This window comes from Juglans regia, chromosome 8, assembly GCF_001411555.2.
Source record: "Juglans regia cultivar Chandler chromosome 8, Walnut 2.0, whole genome shotgun sequence".
Lineage (NCBI taxonomy): Eukaryota > Viridiplantae > Streptophyta > Magnoliopsida > Fagales > Juglandaceae > Juglans > Juglans regia.
In genome coordinates, this window is record NC_049908.1 from 21,445,390 (window position 1) to 21,468,106 (window position 22,717).

Sequence of the window (22,717 nt, forward strand, 5' to 3'; positions counted from 1 at the left end):
ATAAGATATTAGTGGCAAAAGTCGTTGTTCTCATATATATGTGTGTGGATTCCATATGTAGTTGAGCCTTTTTACAATAGAAACAATGAACAAATTAGCGTGTATATACATGACATCTTCTAGGAAAAAGAGAAAATGAAGGGTGTGATTGGGACGTAATGAGTTGTTTGATTGTAATATTTGGGACCAACTTCAACATGTATCACTCATTTCAAACGAGACACATATCCTCATTCAAAGGTACCCAATCCAATTCTATTTTTCTTTTTTCGATCTAATGCGAGGATATACAATAGAAAAAAAGAAACACAATCTGAATCCAATGGTGTAAATCCTATCAACTCTCTACTTTTTGGGTAGGGCATGCTTTATATATATATATATATGAAAGTTGGGGGGTGATTTTGCAATTCCTCTGCTAGCCCAAATATGACATATTCAACCATATAAATACCAAAAACTAAACACAAAATTTTGTTGCAATAATCACAATTATTTCAAGAGTGAGCATAAAATCACATGCCACGTGTATTAACATATTCCTAAACTTGAGTAAGCAATAAACATGTATTAACAAAGTCTAAGGACAATATATTTCTAACCATGTAAACATATTCAAACGGCCAAATAATAATTACAATATTTCAAATCCATATCACAACATATTCACAATAACTCAAACTATTTATAAACTATACAAACAATAATCACAATATTTCAAGAGTAAGCATAAAATCACAACAACATATTGATAAAGTTTAGAAATATACCTAGCACTCACAATATCCTCTTACAAATCAAAATATTCCCACTTTCCAAAACAACCAATCCTTCAAAAAAATACAACACTAATTTATTAGAAATATTATATAACAAAAACACAATACAAATATCATAAAATTCAAAAAAAGACAAGAAAAATAATTTTTTCTTACCAAAACGCAACTCTCTCTCACTCTAAATCTCGTATTACCTAACTCACATCACTCTCTCACTCAACTCTCTCTCACTCTAACCCTCTCTCTGTCTCTCTCCTGCAGAAGACTCTGATCTCTCAATGCTTATCTCTCAACTCTCTCTCTTTGTTGTGCGCATGGGAGAAGTAGAAATGAGCCGCTTCCTCCCATGCGCGTATTCATTAAGTTCTAAAATTATTAGTTCAAACGTTTGAACGTTTAAGTTGTATGTTCGAACGTTATCATTTTAGATGACGTTCAAACACATTAAAAAATAAAAATTTTTCCCGCCCAGAACGTTTGGACGTTTTCAATAAACGTTCAAACGCACCCTTCTTATGATAGAGCATGAAATCTAGCGGGATATTGCCCGCACTTTTATTTGTATGTTCGAACGTATCAAAATTTTCTGTTCGAACGTTTGTAGATTTACAGATTAACGTTCAAACATCTAACTTAAACGTCCGAACGTTCATATCATCAAAGAGTTACCATATTTGAGCGGGAAATGTTTCGCACTAATTTCTTAACATTCGAACGTTAAGAAATTTGGCGTTCGTACATTCATAATTTTCTAGTGATTTTCATCAACTAACGCTCGAACGTACAGTATAAACGTTCGAACGTTCAGACCATCACACAGATACCTTAATCGAGCAGAAAATTTCCCGCCCTCTTAGTTTAACGTTCGAACGTGATAAAATTTACGTTCGCACATGGAATTGGTGCGTAAATTGAGCGAGACCTTTCCCTCATTTTCCTTCTACTTTTCGAACGTAAAAAAAGTGTACATTCGAACAAGGAAATGAACTCTCATTAACCTCCATTAACGTTGGAACGTTAAATTGAAACGTTCGAATGTACCATTCCTAATATACTATATTATAATATAGTATATATTCTACATTATATATATATAAATATATAGTATGATAGCATAATACTTTAGATGATAACATAATAATATAGTATATAAACTATACCATATATATAAATTAATAATATATAATTCTTTGTTACTTATTAAATTCTGCATTATATACTATATTATAGTATAGTATATATACTACAATTTATATATCTATATATATACTACATTTTACTTATATATATATATATATAGACAATAAGTATATAATTTGGACACCTATCTTGATGTCACAAACGCAACAAATGAAGGTACGCAACTACAACGTGATCACCAAGCTAGCTAGCTAGTCGGTCCTCTATATATTTATTAATTGTAACGTGCACAATCATGGAGGATGTTTGAACGTTACTTTGAAAACAAAAAGGATCGATCCTCCAAAAAAAAATGCACCTTGCTATTTACTGATCCAATGGCCAGCCCCGTCTTTGATCTCATTCTATATGAAAAAAGTATTATACTTTATATATAGTTAAGTTATATACTTTTTTATTTTTTATTTTTTTTAAGACATAATTTATACTATACTTATAATTTGAATAATAATCATATTCTAACTAAATTAGTATGAATATATTATATATACTTACTCCATGTTATATATTAAACTTCATATTAAATGTATATTAAATGTTTTTAATCTTTACTTAAAATTAAGATCATAAACTTATAATTTTCTTGTTAAACATATTCAATAAAAATTCACAAACAATAATCACAATATTTTAAATCCATATCCTTTCCTATTCACAATATTCTCACAACAATATTTATATACATATTAATTCATCAATGAACACCATAAACTCACAAACTATTAACAAAATTCACAAACAATAATCACAATTATTTCAAGAGTAAACATAAAATTACAACAACATGTATAAACATATTGCTAAACTTTAGAAATATAACTAGCACTCACAAATTCAAAAAAACCAACTAATCTAATTGTCAATAATATAGGAAGAGTAATTTGATTCCAATCAATCTATTTAGGAATTTATATACTAGAGTTTTGGGTACTAAATTGTAATAATAAAGTATATCGTTTTGGACTAATAATAAGAGCATGTAGTTCTAATGTTGATTTCATTAGTTTATAATAGGTCATATAATATATTATATTATATAATATTAGATAATTACTGTACTATATATATAATACAGTAAATATATAATATATTACATAATACATTATATATATAATACACAATATATATATTATAATATACTATATATTATAGTATAATATTATATATAGTATGCTATATATAACATTATAATATATAACATAAGCATTTATAATATAATATATTATAGTTAATATTTTGGAAAGTAAATTGACAAACGTTCGATAATTACGTTTGAATGTTTCGTGTATATAAGGCCAAAACCGAACGGCAAAACGTCATTTCCAACGTTATCATCATTATTTTGTTGCATGCCGCCACTCCTCCATCGCTGCCGCCATCAAACTCCGCCACAACCTTCACTAAAAGGTAGGCATTTTCTTTTTATTCAAATAACATGTATTTTATTTAATATTTGGATTGAGTTTTGTTTAAAACGAGATAAGTGGTGGCCGGATTTTCAACTCCATTTTCCGGTCACCACGGCTTGCCATTGGCCAAATAGTCACCGTAAAAATGTTTCTTGAAGTGTATACTTCATTTCTACGGTGACATTTCAGTATTTAGAACCTTGTAGAGTAATTTTCAAGATTTTAATAATGGATGAGTCGACTCAGCCATTCTGTGTCGTAACGTTCGAACGTTTCACCAAGACGTTCAAACATACGACGTTTCAATTACATAGCCGTTATGGCTTCTACGTTCAAACGTTCATTATCTTACATTCGGACGTCATTTTCATAAATTTTACGTCCAAACGTTTAATGGATACGTCCGGAAATACTACTTTTTAAACATTATTAAATGACATACGTTCGAACGTGAATATTTTACGTTCGCACATAAATCACATACGGTCGGACGTTTAATTATAACGTCTGAACGTTCTGATTTTCTACTTTATTCATGCTTCGACGTTCGGACATTCATATTTACTTTCGCAAGTAAAACACATACGTTCGAATGTATAACATAAACGTTCGAACGTACGTCATCCAATATTTATTTACTGCTTATGTTCGAACGTCTATGTTTTACGTTCGAACGTAGTTGTTTTACTTGCGAACGTATAGGATATACATTCGAATGTAAATTTATTTGCATTGTTTTACGTGCGAACGTATGGAATACATGTCCGAACGTTTTATCTTAACGTTCGAACGTTTATTTTGCTATATTCTAACGTTAATGCAGAGCAGCTTAAAATTAACACAAAAAAATGTATTAATGTAAATTTTTTTTCCTTTTCTATTTTTAGGATATGGCTCATCCTCTACATACTAGGAAACGAGGGAGGAAAGGAGTCACTCAGGACATTGCTCGTATCGGGACTCGTACCGTTATGGTAGAGCGAGAGGTCCTGATTAATGAATTCGACGAAGTCATATGGGAGCAGACGAACCTGAGAGATGCTTTCCTCAGTAGAGGCTGGGGAAATATCTGGACATTGATGGGGAAGGTATACCCCTCAATGGTTCAGGAGTTCTATATGGGGATGTGTGACATGCCTCAGGACGTATCCTCTCACACCGTGACTGTACGCGGTGTTTCCATTGAGATATCACAAGATGTCATCGGCGAGCACCTCGGGATTTGTCGAGGAGTTGAGACATTTGCACACGCTATACCCCGTGAGGATGTAGGCACTTCTACATCATCTACTGGCTGTCCATTTGAGCTAGCATCAACCAGAGATGCAGACCAGTCAGAGGCTGAGGATACTGGTGTCGAGGCTCGGGATGATGACCAAGACGAGGATTTCTACATCCTCGCCAAGAGGGACCTCATGCAGATCGAGCGGAAGAACTCCTTCAACCAGAACCATCTGCTACATTTCTTCCGCATGTTGCACCTTATTGTTGCAACAAAAGTGGATCATGTGGCACATAAAACCACATTTAGTCGGCTTTGGGCACAATTTTTTATATGAGTGGCACATGGAGATCCCATAGATTTGCCACTACACATCTTTGACAGGATCCGTTACGAGGCAAGCATCGTCTCCATGGATAATCTCCCATACGGTGTCCTAATCAGCCGATCAGATGAGCCCCCTCGACATTACCACGCATCAACGTAGCATTGGACAGGCGAGGGGACGTCAGCCACCCCCTGTAGAGGATCTAGTTCCTCCGATGCAGCCTGAGCCAGGTCATGTGGGGAGTAGTAGTTAGCATACGCCGAGTACATTTGCAGGAGATGCGCAGCCTACTTGGGTTGATGCGGTCATCTCACAGCTAACTGCGCATATCGATCATAAGATCGATCGATCGCTCGAGGCTATATCGGCGTCTGTTGTCGAGCTCACCCATCGTGTAACTATCCTCAACGACAAGGTTGATACCTTGACTGAGGAGGTACGAAGTTCGACTTTTGCGGACAACGTTATCATCTGACTGTTGTTTACTACATTCTATCATATTTTGTATTTTATTTTTAATATTTGTAAAGAAAAAGATTATTGAATATTTCTATCGTTTTTTAATTTCATTTCTTAATCTTCTTTAATGTTATATTTTTCAACTTTAATACTAAATCACTGCATTTCAAATATATATAAACATAAATATATATTTATATATTACAAATTGTGTATATATAAATATATACAAGTCAATTTTTTAGACTTGTTCACAAATTATACACAATAAAGACTATATAATTTTTAAATTAGAGTCGTATCTAATTTAAATTTACAATGAACATTCGAACGTTATTAATTAACGTTTGAACGTTGGCGCAAACATTTCACTTTCGAACGTTAATTAATAACATTCGAATGTTTGCGCCAAAACATTTCACGTTCACACGTAAACAGCCACAAGGTTCGAACGTATATGTGACGTTTGAACATAAATTTCCTATACATTGGAACGTAAAAAAAATTTCATCTGTCTTTAGTGACGGTTTCCAAAAACTGTCACAAAAAATACCTTTTAGTGACGGTTTAGGGACTGTCACAATTTTCCAACAGTCACTAAAAAGCAATTGTGTTGTAGTGAATCCAATTCTATGTTTTTTCAGATCTAATGGGAGGATATACGAAAGAAAAAAAGATCAAATGCAATCTGAATCCAATGGTGTAAATCCCATCTCCTCTCTTCTTTTTGGGTAGGGCATGCTCTCTCTCTCTCTCTATATATATATATATGAAAGTTGGGGGGTCATTTTGCAATTCCGCTACTAGCCCAAATATGACATATTCAACCATATATATGTAGTCCATTGGCCAGAAAAGAAAATGAGCCCAATTGCAAACTGTTCGAATCGTGCATGCTCATGAACTAAAATCATCTCATTTTCATCCCATTATATAAAATATGACACATTTATCACTATTAAATCATTGCCACATATTACATAATAGGATCATGAAAGTAAGATAAGAATGTAGTGCATGTATAGGATTACTCATAATTATAGGACCTGTGACTTATGAACTAAAAGGTTAACAAGTGGTGTATCCAGCTAATTATTGAATTTATGGGGTAGGACTGTAGGCGTTGGGGAAGTTGGAAACTTGTTGCTCTCACCATTAAATGATTAATTTTTAAGCGTATGGTAGATGACTATCAAAACTCCAAACGTCGCTCTTTAATCTCAATTCATGTCATTTGGAGATAGAGCTGGGGGAGGGTTCACCATTTTTTAAATTTACAACAGGAAAAAAGTAATTTTGAGCCGAATTGCAGGATATTATAATGTCAAGTTAGCCCATAACCACTTCATAACCCTTAAGAGAAGGGAAAGGAAAGGGGTGCCCACCCTTTCTTACAATTTACAATAGAAACAATGAACAATTTAGCGCGTATAAACATGACATCTTCTAGGAAAAAGAGAAAATTAAGGATATGATTGTGACGTAATATGTGGGTCAAACTTCAACATGTATCACTTATTTCAAACCAAACCAAAGGTATCCAATCCAATTCATTCAAAGGGATATACAATAGAAAAAAGGATCAGGCCATAGATCAGAAGGGAACATTAATTAATGAAGTGCGATGTAGTTTGGAGTTTATTACTCCTGATGACACTCGGCATATTAAACTTATTACTAAGGGGTATAAACATTTCATCGAACACTTCTTACACAGGCAGATACTCTTATTTTGAACTACTCAAGGATCTCTTAATGCTTCCTCGTGCGCGCTTTCAAAACTAGTTTTTGACTATTTTGGAGTCCCATGCCATTGAATAATGTAGCCCTGTCTTTCTTGTACTCAAGCATTTATATGTACTCAATCGCTTGCTTATATATAATTAAAAATTAAAAAATGCTACTTTTACCATTTATATATTTTTACCGTTGAGAGTTACTGTTGTGATTTTTTGTTTTATTTTTTTATTTTTTATTTAATTATTAAAAAAATATTTTTTAATAACATTGTAATTTTTTTATTTTTTTAAAAAATATTTTAAGTGTTAAAAAATACATATAAAAAAATGATAATATACTTAACGGGAGCGGTACTGGCTAGTAGAGCACCCCATCAGGTACGATTTATCTCATACGATCTATCTCATGCGATCGACAAGCTGTCATTTTTATTTTGTGTCTGGGCCACGAGACAGGCTGTCTTGGATAATGATCGCCTTTTGTCGTAAGTTTTCGGAGTCGGAAAAATCACCCACTCGACTTTGGTTCTTCACTAGTAGTACTGATGATCATGTTCGTGTAGCTAGGACCTTTCTGGCCACTACTCTGATCACTGCCCTAAAAATTAAACTTATCTAGATCAACGTACCAGCTTTCGTGTTTTGTTTTTTGTTTCCAACGGTTGGATGAGTTTATATATAGGATAAAACGTACATGCTATCTAGCCAAGTTCATAGCTGAGTCTGAACCTCCAATGGCACGCAAAACTTCTAGACTTTCATGGCTTCTCCTCCTCAGCCTCGCGACCATTCTCGTTGTTGGTCACTCAGCTTCACAGAATGACCGAAAGGTAAACCTGATAATCTATATACACACAAATTTGGCTGATCTCAGCTTATATATATATATATGTTTTCTGCAGGCTTATATTGTCTATATGGGAGAAAGGCGGCAGGACGAGGTTTCCACATTATCCGGCCTTCACGCGAGCATGCTACAAGAAGTCATTGACAGGTGATAAAAAGCTGTAGTACTGCAATTATGTGGAATGCTTGAAATTCTTGTCATTACGATAATGGAATTATATATATATGTTTCTTTTTTTATAAGCCAACACTTAAATTACAACCTTTATTTATGGGAGAGAAACGATACGTAGCAACCATATTAAAGAATTTATACTAATATTTAAAATTTATTTTAACAAAATTTTAATAGAGGTAACTTACATTGGTATCATATATCTCAAATTCTTTAATTTATTTTATTGGGTAAAACTATACTTTGAAATAGTTTGGTTTATAATATCGTATCCATTTATTAGACGTAAAGAAGTACGAAATCTACTTATTATTTGTTACAATTAATCATATCCATTTATTTTAACATCCAGCGATCGAAACTCTTCTTAAAAACACTATATATTTGGATTACCATTTTGCCCCTATTTTAGATATTTCCGAGTGATTGAATGTGAAGTCATGTTGTGTATTTATTTTTTAATTATAGATTTTACTCTTTTCAATTTTATGACCAAAGGGAGATGAATTAATTAATCCCATCAAAGCTATTCGATCGGAACGGAAATGCAGCGAAGAGTTTCAATGGATTTATTTATTTAACTTGTCAAATTTAATATATATAATTGGATTCAGCAATACTGGACCGGAATCTCTACTTTATAGCTACAAGAGGAGTTTCAATGGATTTGCAGCGAAGCTTACCGAGGAAGAAGCTCAAAAAATGTCTGGTCTGCCTCATCTCTCTCTCTCTCTCTCTCCATGTTTTATTTCATGCATGCATAAATACAGTAAATTAAAACGCGCGTTGTGACAATGAACATATAGGAATGGAAGGCGTAGTGTCCGTCTTCCCCAACAAACAGAAAAAGCTCCATACAACAAGGTCATGGGACTTCCTTGGCTTCCCGCAGCAAGTTCAAAGAACAACTGTTGAAAGCGACATCATTATTGGAGTTCTTGACAGTGGAATCTGGCCCGAGTCTGATAGCTTTAGCGACAAAGGATTTGGTCCACCGCCTTGCAAATGGAGGGGCACCTGCCGAGCCTCAACCGACTTTACTTGCAACAAGTATATCTTTTTACAACCACTTTTTTGCTTTTTTGCCTATATGCACATATAAAAGGAAGAGTCAGTCAAAGAGCACCGCTTACAATTAATGGCGTTGTCGCTTGGGCAGTAAAATCATAGGAGCACAATATTACCGTAGCAATGGAGATGTTTTCGGAAATGACATTAGATCTCCTCGAGATTCAGACGGCCACGGGACACATATCGCATCCATAGCAGCTGGTAACGTTGTTAACATGGCAAGCGTACAGGGGCTTGGCTCGGGAACAGCACGAGGAGGGGTTCCATCAGCACGCATTGCTGTGTACAAAATATGTTGGCTTGATGACTGTAGTGATGCTGACATTCTTGCAGCTTTTGATGATGCTATTGCTGATGGCGTCGACCTAATATCTATTTCAGTCGGTGGAACTGCTGATAGCTATTTTAAAAATTCAATTGCCATCGGTGCCTTTCATGCTATGAGAAATGGAATATTGACATCAAACTCAGCTGGTAACAGGGGTCCAGGTCTAGCGACCCTCACAAACATTTCGCCCTGGTCTCTTTCCGTGTCTGCAAGCGCCATAGATCGAAAGTTCTTCACTGAGGTCCAGTTGGGTAACGACAAGATCTATGAGGTATATAATTATAAAGTGATCAAGCCCCATCTTAGTCCTCTGCTACCCATAGCTATAGTTTCGAGTATGCATGAATATATCCAGCTGTTTTCTTAATCCCATTGAATGCCCGTGAATAAATTAATTATTAATATACTTTGCTCTATGTGTAGGGAATTTCAATTAATACATTTGACCTCAAGAGTGAAATGTATCCGATAATTTATGGCGGAGATGCACCAAACACCACAGCGGGTGTTCAGGGGTCCTCGTCCAGGTAAGTAGGCCAGCCGTAACCATGCACATAAGAATCGAAAAAAGAATACATATCCCATTAGCTTTTTGCTTGTGTTCCAATAACTCTAGAAAAGTAGAAGGTGAATGTAATGTTCTTTTCGTCGACCTCACAATATATAGCAGTACTCAGGGGAACTAATGCTACAGTACTGCAGGTATTGCGATCCAGGTACATTGGATCAGAATTTAGTGAAAGGGAAAATTGTACTTTGTGATTTCCTGGATGATGGGGAAGGAGCACTTCTAGCAAGCGCGGTTGGAACTGTGATTAAAGGCCCCGCGCGCAGGGATATTGCCTTCTCTTTTCCCTTGCCCGCATCTTACCTTGACGTCGTGGATGGTAGCAACGTCTACTTCTACATAAATTCAACAAGGTATAGACGCAAAATATCTCAAATCAGGGGCTATATATGCATTTCTTATATATATATGGTCGAACCAATAGGCATCGACTGTCGAAAATCACCTCAAACCCCACTAATAATCCTAATGCGTATATGCTATATATATAATCATTTATAGGAGCCCGACTGCGACTATTCTCAAGACTAACGAGCGTAAGGATGCATTTGCACCTTACATAGCCTCCTTCTCATCAAGGGGTCCAAATGTAGTTACGCCCAGCATTCTCAAGGTTATAATTAATTTCCTCATAATTAATTTGTGTTGCGCTCTTGTAATATTTCTTGATTATATATCATTACGATTTAAGACCCTTTTTAATTCTGTTGTAGCCGGATTTAGCAGCTCCCGGACTCAACATTCTAGCAGCATGGTCACCAATTTCCCCAATTTCCGAGGTTGAAGGTGATAATAGAAAACTTTCATTCAATATTGTGTCGGGCACCTCCATGGCTTGCCCACATGCTACAGGAGCTGCTGCCTACGTCAAATCCTTGCACCCCAAATGGTCACCTGCCGCTATCAAGTCGGCTCTCATGACTACCGGTAATACACACACACACACACACACACACACACAACCCATCAATTTTAATTTGTCTTGTATTACCACCTCTCACTCCCTCCCCATGTGGTGTACGTATTACTGGCAGCTGACCCCATGAGTGCTGGAAAGAATCCGGAGGCTGAACTTGCATACGGTGCAGGCAATATAAATCCTTCAAAGGCTCCAAATCCTGGTTTAATCTATGATATTGATGCAGCTGACTACATAAAATTTCTGTGCGGACAAGGATATAATACCAAATTATTACAACTTCTGACTGGGGACAACAGTACTAGCTGTTCTGATGCCACTAATGGAACTGTGAACGATTTAAACTATCCAGCATTTGCTCTATCCACGCCGCCCTTGAGATCCATCAATCGTGTTTTCAATCGGATTGTCACCAATGTTGGATCCCCGACGTCTACGTATAAAGCTATTTTGACCTCCCCACTTGGACTCACAATCAAAGTAACTCCAAGCATTCTATCTTTCACATCTCTTGGACAAAAGCTACCGTATACGCTCACGATCGAAGGAACTATAGATAAGTTTATAGTCTCTGCTTCTTTAACGTGGGATGACGGTACGTTCCGAGTGAGGAGCCCCATTGCTGTGTTTGCTCCGGCCTGACGAAGACGAAGCGCTGGAAAAATCGCTTCTATCTAAGACTTTGCTCCAGTCATGCAGGGCATTCATCTGGTGTACGAAATAAAGATTCTATCTTGCAATTTTAATGTTCTACTCACTTCGTTATTTAGACATGGAAAACAAATAAGTAAATCATCCTGTGTATGGTTGATTCTTGAAAAATTTTATAATCTTTTTGGGTTCCAACATGGAGAAAAACTCGTGGAGAACGTTTGCCAGACTAATTTGGGGCCCAAACGACTTTTCCAAAGTGGACTCGTAGTCTTCGCGAAAACGAAAAAAAAAAAAAAACCAAAATCGTAATATGATGAATTAAATATCCGTGGCCAATGCTTGGCTTCGACGATCTCACCGATTTTATTATTATTATGATTATTATTATTATTATTATTATTACTTTTTTACTTAATAATACTCTCAGTTTCATCCAATTTTTTTCTTAAACATCTAAAACACAAATACTTTTAAATTAATCCTCACAACTTTTTCAAACTAACCATGACAATTTTTCCAAATTTAAAAATATAAATAAAAAAAATTTAATTTTTTCAAATCCCAAATAAAAATAATATTAAAAACTATATTATAACAATATTTTAAGTTTATAATATTTTTTATTCAATTTTTTCTCCCTTATTTATCAAAATCCAAAAAATACTTAACTCAAACTATCTTACTACTATTCACAAATCATTTTATTATTATTTACAAAATTTTCATCTCATTTCATTATCGATGTCCTTTTGTCACTAATACGTACCACATATTTGTTTAGTTTTATATTGGAGGTAGAATGTGTGCTTGAGATGTATACTGGAAAGAGTAATGATTTAGAGAAGTTACATATGTAGTCCGTCTGTAAAAAAAAGAAGTGTATCCTACATTTAGTTATCTCATGGTTTTGTGTGATTCTGGTTGGTTGAGACTCATGTATATTATACTGGACTGGCTCTCTTATAAGGTGAGTTAGGCGGTTGCCTAAGGTCCCATAGTGGAAGAAAGCCTCATAAAATATTAAACAAAAATTAGTTAAAGAAAATTAAAAAAAAAAAAAATTAAATTATCTAAACTAAACAAAAAGACATTAACATTGATTGAAAATTGAAAAAATCAATTCTCAACTCCAGGATTAAAAAAAAAAAAAAGAAGAAGAAAAAAAAGACCCTAACAATTATAAAAAAAATGTATATATAAATTTTTATTTAATTATATAGACTCTGCAACTTTCCTTAGGAAAGCCAAAAGTCACGATAATGACCGTAAATTCAATGGTTCCAATCTATCTCTACAAAGTCCAAAAAAAAAAAAAAAAATCAACAGAACATCTCAAAAACTCTCATTTTATACTTGAAATCAACAAATTTTATTTCATCGTTTTTATACTCTAGTCTCTATTCTCTAATCTCTCTCTTCAAGAGAGTATCTTGCATCCATCTTGCTCGTATTTGGCATTGACAGCCTCTCTATTGTCTCCAATCGCATCGACAGACGTTGAGCAGCTTTGTTGTGCTTTGATAATAAAGGTAAAATAAGTAAAGTTGATTAATCTTATTTGCATTGTATATATAGTGAAGTTTTTTTTTTTTAATATATATAGAGTGAAGTTTTGTGGCAATAAAAGAGCCACGTGAATGACTTGTTTGCTAAAACATCCTTGGTTGTTTTTTGTCTTTTTTTGGAAGACTTCAATCAACCATAGCTTTCACAATTCACATGGCCCATGGGCCACCTATTCAATCAACCACAAATGTCCTTCACCTTTCACACCTATTGTATAATTTATTTCTTGATTTTGGATATTAACGTGAAGATATTTTATTTTATTGTGTAGATTAATAATTTTATATAAAAGTGAAGGTCATTTATTATATAAAAGTGAATCTCATTTGCTAAATTAGATTCTAATTTTTTATGTTGATTTTTATTTTATTCTAGAATATTCACAAGCATAGTAAGATTTTATATAATGGATATTGTTCTTTTTTCACTAGAAAATATGCATTTGGATATGATAAACTTAAAAAAAAGTGAAGAATAGAAAAACTGATTGAATCCCAAAAGGAATCTTTAAATAAATTTGTTACTACCAATAAACAAAATATAGTAGAAAACTTAGGTGAAACATTTGTAGATGATCGAGAAATACACCAAATAGGACCATAAGATAACAAAATAAATCAAGAAAAACAACAAAAGTTATATGGAGATAATGAAACAATACAACAAACCCAACAAAAGGGACCTGAGGATAGTGCTCAAGCGTGTACTACTACAATTATTGTTGGAGAATTTGGGAAAAGTATAGAAGAGAATAAAATTAATATTGAGGACACATCTGATTCTATTCCTTCAAATATTTATGACCCTGCTCAATGGAAATATGTTGATACAAAATTAAGAGATTTATTAGTAGAAAATGGTCCAATTAGTAGAAAATAAAAAATCTAAAAAATACTTAACTCAAACAATTTTACTACAATTCACAAACTATTTTACTACTATTCACAAAATTCTCATCTCATTTCATTATCCATATCCTTTTGTCACTAGTACCACATATTTTTTTAGTTTTATATTGGGGGTAAAATGTGTGCTTTAGATGTATATTGGAAAGAGTAATGATTTAGATAAGTTATGTAGTCCATCCGTAAAAAAAAGAAGTGTATCCTACATTTAGTTATCTCTTGGTTTTGTGTGATTCTGGTTGGTTGAGACTCATGTATATTATACAGGTCTGGCTCTCCCATAAGGCGAGTTAGGTAGTATTCTAAGGCCCCACAGTGGAAGAAAGTCTCAGAAAATATTAAAAAAAAATAGTTAATAAACTGATCCAACGAAAATGATTTCAAAACAACAATTTAAATAAACTAATTTAAACACAGTAACTAAATAAAAAATAATAATTAAATCTAACAATAAACTAACCTAAAATAAAGATCAATTTAAATAATGAATAATAATTATAATATCTCGTATTTTAGTGTATTTTAATTGAATGATTATTTTAATTAATTTAAATATTAGTTATATTGTTTTAAAATTATTAGAGTTCTCATTGGTTTATTTTTATGATTTTTTTAAGTTGTGAAATTATTTTGACATGCTTTCTTAATATTAATTATTGTTTTGCATTTAAATTGTTCTTTAATTTAAATTAGTTTATTTGTGGGCTTTAAAATTATTGTGTTAGTTTTTGTTTATTATTTTATTTTAAATAGTCACTGTGTTTAAATTATTTTATTAAACTTATCATTTTGAAATTCTTTCCATTGGATCAATTTTGTGACCCTAAATTAAAAGACTGGATCTCATTTCTTTCTCTCACTTTTTATTTTTTCCTTTTTCTTTCTCCTCTTTTTCTTCTTCCTTCTTTCTTTTTTTTCCTTTATGTTTTTCCCCTGCTTTTTCCTCTCGCGTGCGACACCCCTCCCCTCTCCTCCGTCCTTTTGCATCGTCCTCCCACAGCACTGTTGTGCGCTGTCCATTGCCGTCATCGCCCCTCCCATTTTCTTCCCCTTCGGCCGGCGACCTCACCAATCTCCCCCACTCACGGCTTCAAGCCACGGCCCTCTTTCATTCCAGCACCGTTGTCGCGCCGCCATTGGCCACCACCTTTTCACCACAGCACCAGCGGTCTCCTAGCTACCCAACCCATCCTTTCTCAGCTCCCGATCTGCCACCGGTAAAGGTCATCCATCTCCATTTTCGATTTGAGCTTTTTGGACTCCAACTGCCGCCCAAGCTGCTACCCACGGTGAACCACCATCACCGTTAGCTTCACCAACACCTCTAAGCCCTTCCCTAGCCGGCCCAAGTCTTTGTTTGTCCCCGTTCAAAAGTTGAGTTTTTTTTGACCCACGACCCTAGTCCAAATACACTATTTCGTTGTTGTGCTATGACTTCTAGCATCTCCGTGATCATTCGAAAAGTATATTATAGCGTTGTAAGTATTTTTCCAAATAACATTTTGAGATTTAAATGTATTTTTGCGCTAACTCATATTTACCGTGAACTGGTTGGTTATGCCGGAGAGAAAGGGGGTCGGTTGGATTGGAGGATGGAGTTGCTGTGTGAGTGAATTATGCTGGGATTTGTTGACTGTTGGGTATTTGTGTCGTGTCTTGTACATTCCATAATTGCACGCATGTTCATGTTTGTAAATGAAAACCTAGGTTTTCCCATAATTGCATACATGTTCATGTGTATATTTGAAAACTAGGTTTTCATGTGAGAGATAATTTTGGGTACGTTTGAAATGAATGGATTGAATGGTTTGAGAGAAAGGAAAAAGAGGTTGTAGGGATGGTGGTAGAGTCGCGCCTGTGATTCCTGCCTACGGTGCATGCGATAGGGATGGTGGTAGAGTCACACCTGTGATTCCCGCCTACAGTGCTCTGATAGGTACCTCTTGTGTGGAAATGAACTGTGGGGATGGTGGTAGAGTCCCGCTTATGATTCTCACCTACAATGTTCGATAAATGATTATGTTGGCTCATTTTATGGGAAAATGGCAGATTTTATTCATGGCGTGTTTTGGGTCAAATGGGATTTTTGGCGTGTGTTGGAAAATAATCATTTTCTGGGAAAATGAGGTCTTGGGGTCACATTTGTGTTTCGTCATGTGCACATGTTTGTTGACTGCATTAATGCATTTTTATCTTGTGGGCTGTTTGGATTATTACTTACTTTTATGGTATCGCTGATTTTGATGCAGATGAGGACGGCGAGCCTTAGGCTTTGTCTCCGATGGAGGAGTGATCTAGGGTTGCTCTCGTGTATCGAGATTTATTTTTCCACTTGTTATGTATTTTGCCCTTTGTATTATGTTTTGGGATAACTGTGTAACTCTTTTCTGTACTACTTTTATTTTGGTAAGTTTGTATTTAAAATTCTGGTACTTAGTTGGCTAGCTTTTAATTTAACCACTGCGACTTTTGTTGTCACTACAAGGTTCAACACTTTTACCAGCGATTATGTATCGTTGGCTATACCCACAAAATCGCTGGCATACATCTAGCCCAGCGATTTTTAAGTCGCTGGAAGATCGTCGGTATTAATGCCTCACTTTAGATCTAGTCCAACGGAAGCCAAGAATCGCCAGGAAATATTTTTTTTACCGGCAAATAAAATTTACCGCAAATAGTACCATTTATCGTCGCAATTGCAAGGTTCAATTCAGTTGTTAATCGTTGGGAAAGTTCAATTCCAGCGACTTAATATTGTCGCTAAAAGATGAAAAATCGCCGGCAATACCATTTCCCAGCGATTTTTCAGTCGCTGCAATAGACTAAATGGTTTTGAAATAACAATTGCGGCGATAAAAATTTGCCGGTATACATCAATACCAGTGATTTTTAAAACGTTGCAATTGAGTTATTATTTTGTGAACTCAGTTGCAGCAATCATTACATCGCTGGTATTGATCTATACCGGCAAATTGCAGTCGTCGCGAAAAATAAAAGAAATTGCCGCCTAATAAAATCGGTGGGAAAACTTGTAATATTCGCCGGAAATAATAAGTTTAGTGTAAAAAATTATTTCCGGCGAAGTTTAATCGCCGGAAAAGATATTTCACAAAATAAAAAAAAAATCCACAAATTAAATGAACACAGGAACTCATTAAATGACAGGAGCAAAATCTAATTGAAACTAGCCCAACAATAAAGGTACAATCATCAACTTGGCATACAGATCAAACTTCCATTAGAGAGAGTCTAGAGGGGGAGAGAGAGAGAGAGAGAGAGAGAGAGAGAGAGAGAGGGAGTCTTTGATTTTTATATATTTACCGATGATCACAAGAAAGAATCAGGGCTGTACATAATTCCACAGCAACTTTTCCATCGGAACTCTCATGGACCATGTGCACCTCAAGATCAAACTTCCGGCCATTGATAGTGTGTTCAAAGGGTGAGTGCCAATGGCTTTGCTGGAGTACATATTGAGTTGAGTACCATTTATTTCAATATATCCTGCGCCGCCTTCCCATTCCAGCTGCATTCACAAACATTAATTAATCAAGAAGAAGAATGGTTACTTACTTCAAAGAAATCATGAAACGGAAGGAAAAATAATTTGCAGATTTCTTAAGACTTGCGCATGCTCTTTACCAGAAAGTCTCACCAAACCCACAGCTAGCTCCTTGCATTGTTTGTTCTTTTGTGATAATTATTATAATATATGGAAAGAAATATTACTATATCGTTATCAATCACATGACCTATGAAAATAGCTATAATGATTTGCCTTCTAGTTGATGTACATATTATATGGAATCGCACTCTATTGCATTCCCATTATTTATGTTATGACAGCACCTTTACTTCACAGATTTACGAAAACAAGGTAAAGACAGATTGTTAAAAGAAAGTGAGAGAATAATGATTATAAGACTGATGAAAATCTCAGTTCTAAAATATAAGATTACTAAAGAAAACAAGATAGAACTATAGAAACGACTCGAAGAAAGTGTTTGGAAGAGTCCTACATGCGTCTATATATTGTGTTTTGCATGTTGTGTCCATACATGTTCGATCGTTTGATGGAAACAAAATAAGGATTTCAATACATGAGAAGCATTGGATTTTGGCTTACCAACCTCTTGAGATGTTGCAGGCCGGGATGAATGCAAAACAAGAACAATGAAGAAACAGCAAAACAAGAATTGGGTTTCAAGCTTCATCTCTTCGATCTTCGAATTTCCACGATTTTGCAATATGTGTTGGAGAGGTTTGAGCACTCGGGATGGGCATATATATACACGTGGAACCAAATCTTTCTACGCGCATTGGAGAAAGGCGTTTGAAAAATATTGAAGTCTTTTTTTTCTTGTTTATTTGTCAAATTAATGTCCATTTCAGCTAGCCTGTTTGAAAAATAGGAAACATAATGAGAAGTTAGTAAAAAGCTGTCAAATGTCAAATGCATCTTTTGCTCAACCAAAGTTATTTGTTTGTATGAAAAACTATTGAAAACAAGGGACAAAAACCAGCCATCTTATAAGCTTTAGCTCTTCATTTAATTTGGTTCCAACAAGTTAGTAAAAAGCTGTCAAATGCCATTTTAACGGTGAAATTTCAGCAATTTTTTATACTTCCTTGTTCTCTTCCATTTCTAAGTAAATTCCTATCATTTGTACATTCTTAACCCACGATCTTCATATATCTTTCATGTAGAAAACTCAATGGCCTTTATTGGACAGCAAGCATGCTATTAGTTATTTTCATGAATTCCTTTAGAATGCTTGAAATGAGGAGTTTTAAAGTTTGATAACTATAAAAAAATCATATAGTCTACTTAACCTATATAAGCTTGTTAACGTACCTTGATTATATTCTCAGTTTTCTCCTTCTTCTTCACTTTTCAGAAGCTGAAAGGCCTCATGCTTATGATGTTTCATCTGCTCTTCCTCTTCCTTTATAAGGTTGACAATTTCTTCATCTTTCTTCTACTTGGATGCTTCCATTTCTTGCAAATACATTTCCTTATTCTTCTTTGCCATCTATAAGTTTCAAATAGAGAGAATAATGAGATTCGAGCTAAACAGTTTCAAATGGAAGGTGAAACTCACTACTTAAAAAAGGTTGACAGTAGCAGAAATTCAAGAAAAAGCAAAACATGATTGTTGTTTGTGTGCATAGCTTGAACCTGAGAATGAATGTGTACTGATGATCATGAATTATAGAAAGAAATCATGCATATATAATTAGTATCATCCAAAATAAATGTATAAGGTTTTGCACAAGTGGAGACACAAAACCAATAACAAGTGTCACCAAAGTGGTGCTTCCAATCATCACACCAACTTTAGCTATGCCTGCAAGAACAAACTGAATTTCATTAGCAGAATTTCATGACACCAACTTCAACTTTAGCTATACCAACACATGACAACATAACATTGGGTGCTCCCAATCATCACACCAAGTTCAACACAGACTCACAAATTTACTCTGTTTCTCACATTAAACTTGAAACAGGAAACAACAAACAAATAAGTATAAATGACAAACTTACAAAAACAACAAACAAGAAATGAACAAAGCATACCGATATGTTAAAAAACCTAAGGTTAATATAACACATTTGTCATCTTCAAGTTATATGGGGTAATTACTTAAACAAAGAGCAAACACCTTTAACGATATTGATAATCTTTTTAGATATTGCATGTACACATGACCATAACATATATAATGATTACATCTATAGTAATTGTCGGTGTTAATATGACTAACATCTAATTTGCAACTATCTGCTTCAAACATTTTTTTAGCATGCGATCCCCCTCCCAAAACTATACATGCAACTAGGAGTACTATCTTACCTCATTAGAATTGTCCCAAAAATGATCCAAATGAACGTCCTGGTTAGGTTTTGGTAAATATATCTAGCGGAAAGATTGACTGGAATGGTTAATATTTCTATCCAAAATCCAACTTAATTCAGACAGGGGCAGGGCAAACTGCTTTATACCATGCAGGTGTGTTAATGTGCGTGCATGTGATCAACTCATGAGTTGGATATAGATCAATATATAAATCTTTTCCCCATGCAACTCCGTAGTTAATTACATGCATGGATATTAAATCATCTCATGCATAATAAGTTGGCCGAGTGATCTTCAGTGAAACTAACAACTGATCCTAATTGCCTAGTTGCGATTTAAATGCATGCATGATTTTTGGTTGTCAAGAAGGCAAAAGATCAGAGCTCCTTACCTTGAACAGTGGACGTCGCGCATCAGAAATCTCCTCGTGCTTCAAGCATTCACAGTTTAAAGCCTTTTCAAAATCTCCCTAGAGATATATATATATATATATATATATATATGTCCAAATAGCTAGTGAGAAAATCATGTGCATGCTTGATTCGTATAACCATGCATGTAAGAAGCCTTTATATACATCCATAAGAGAGAAAAAGGGGCCGGGAAAAAGGAAGAAAAATGGTTAATGACTTATTTACAAACAAATGTTAATTTGTATATGAGTTTCTTGTATAAAATTTCTGTATAGACCTACTACGCGCGTACTTATCCCATGAACAAATTTAAGGTATGTTGTATGTGTAGCTTATGAACTTGAGATTTTTCGTCAATGCTCTTAGAGTTTCATCTCTACAAAATTTTGTATTTTTTCATTATCTATAGAGTTTGTAAAAATATGTTAATTATTTTACAGTTTTCACATAGATTTTGGTTTTGCTTTTTGTATAATCTATTTGATAATTGGATTGAAAAGTCAAAATGGCAATATTGTGATTGAGATAATTTTTTAAATTGGTCATAATTAGCATAAAATTAATATATATTGAACCCTTCTAGGTTTATATACCTGGTCTATCCTAGAGTTTTCAATAGGTATCAAAGGCGATGTTATGGTACTTTTCAATAATTAGTATCAAGCTAGGTGGGATTCACTCACTTTGGATTAATTTTCTAAGTGACCCTAGCTAGGCTTAAGATCATCACTTCATATGGATAAACTCAATCTCTCGCATCAAGACCCTGTTTTGATGGTAACAGTTATATATGCTTACTGGAAATTTTGCATGAAAATATCAAAGAATTAGGTGTCAGGAGTAGTCTAGAGGGAAAAGGCTCATTAAGTGGGATAGAGTCAAACTCAGATGATTTTTTTCTCAACCAAGTTCAATATCGGTGCTAGCTGCTAGGGTTTCAAAGGATAAAACGTTCTTTCGTGTGTAAAATTATAGATGAGACCAAAGTTTCGTGAGCTACATTAATATGGGAAAAAATGTAATAGACAGCTGCATCATGGAACCCATAGATGTCTTTATTTGGTAACCTCTCCCAGCAATACTCCCGCCTAAATCCTATCTTAATGCACAGTAGCATAAGCCCAGAAGAGGGCGGAAGAAAGAGCTTCCATGAAAAACACACGTGAATTGCAGGTAGACTTGCCAAATGCATGAAGAAACATAGCTGAAGAGTCAAAGCTCAATGTCTCTCTACCCAATATTTTTCCAAATAAAAAAAAAAACCCTCCCTTTCTTTCCTTAGATCACAGAGAAGTAAGAGAATGAACAAAAAAGCATAAGAATGATACACAAATTATCTTCTCCCTTTAATCATAAATATAAAATTTAAACGCACCCCAGGTATTAACTCTGATAATTCCATTGTATATCAAACAAATAAAAACTCAAGGTTGAGCCAGTTTCCTGTATGATCATAGCAAATACATATAACAAAACAAACTCACCTTCTTTCAAAATATAAAATATATAGTTTTAAATACACCATATATAAACTTGTAACAAAGTTAGCATTTAAAAAAGGGAATGGCACTCGCAAACTAGAAATCACGTTACATTTTTCATTTCTACTTTCCCAAATAATTCATCTGAGTCAATTAGAAACATGCAGCCAAAGGGAAAGGAGAGAGGGGAGGGTTGGGGGTGGGGGCACCATTTTCAGATGCGCTTATTAGGTGAAAAACGATTGGAACTACCACTTATCTAATCCTCATTATTTCACCTATTCCAGGTAAAAGACTCAATTTTCCATGTTCCACATCCACTTCTTGGAACCATATTTCATTTACTGCTTGCTAAAAATAAAACATTGAACAACACAACAAAGTAATAAAGCTTAATTTATGGGTAGACATAGCATAAAAACAACAAGCAAAACCAATAACAAAAAGAATTATAAAGTTCAAATCAATTTCAACCAAAAGTTCTCAAAACCCAAATTCTCAGCTTGTATATACTGACAATATTTATTTTAAGGGCTTGTTAGAATCCACAAAATCATTACCAGCATTTGGCACCGTAAGTTAATTAATTAAACAACGACAAAGTACCTGTCTTGTGCAGAGTAGGTTAGCACATTTCCATTAACATCATCAAACTCGGGCCATTTCAGAGACTCGGACTCAAACAGAACAAAACCAAATTCTGGTTTTCCCCTCCGTATGTACCTAGCCATTTAACATGGGAAGAAATCAAGATAAAGGATACCCCGTACAAAATGTAGGAAAAATCCCTAAAA

At 34.5% G+C, this 22,717-nt stretch overlaps 1 protein-coding gene across 3 annotated transcripts; it reads left to right on the forward strand.

Annotated features, from left to right (window-relative positions):
• Positions 1-7,804: 7,804 nt before the first annotated feature.
• Positions 7,805-11,889, forward strand: LOC108981252 (cucumisin-like). Of its 3 annotated transcripts, none has more exons than XM_035693216.1 (10): positions 7,805-7,966; positions 8,039-8,130; positions 8,775-8,866; positions 8,964-9,207; positions 9,317-9,827; positions 9,980-10,083; positions 10,259-10,477; positions 10,626-10,737; positions 10,838-11,051; positions 11,159-11,889. In XM_035693216.1, exons 1-10 carry the CDS (start codon positions 7,871-7,873, stop codon positions 11,683-11,685), a joined length of 2,211 nt encoding a protein of 736 aa, XP_035549109.1. In that variant the 5' UTR covers positions 7,805-7,870; the 3' UTR covers positions 11,686-11,889. The 3 variants fall into 3 exon arrangements, with proteins under 3 accessions (XP_035549109.1, XP_035549108.1, XP_035549110.1); XM_035693215.1 differs by having other exon boundaries at positions 7,806-7,966; positions 8,772-8,866; XM_035693217.1 differs by lacking the exons at positions 7,805-7,966; positions 8,039-8,130 and having other exon boundaries at positions 8,793-8,861.
• The last annotated feature ends 10,828 nt before the right edge of the window (positions 11,890-22,717 follow it).

Excerpts from the sequence above, each read along its gene's own strand:
- LOC108981252 (XM_035693215.1), top strand. The coding sequence starts at position 7,871 with ATGGCACGCAAAACTTCTAGACTTTCATGGCTTCTCCTCCTCAGCCTC. Across the intron at positions 10,478-10,625 it reads TTCTACATAAATTCAACAAG|GAGCCCGACTGCGACTATTC; the intron begins GTATAGACGCAA and ends AATCATTTATAG. Across the intron at positions 11,052-11,158 it reads GTCGGCTCTCATGACTACCG|CTGACCCCATGAGTGCTGGA; the intron begins GTAATACACACA and ends TATTACTGGCAG.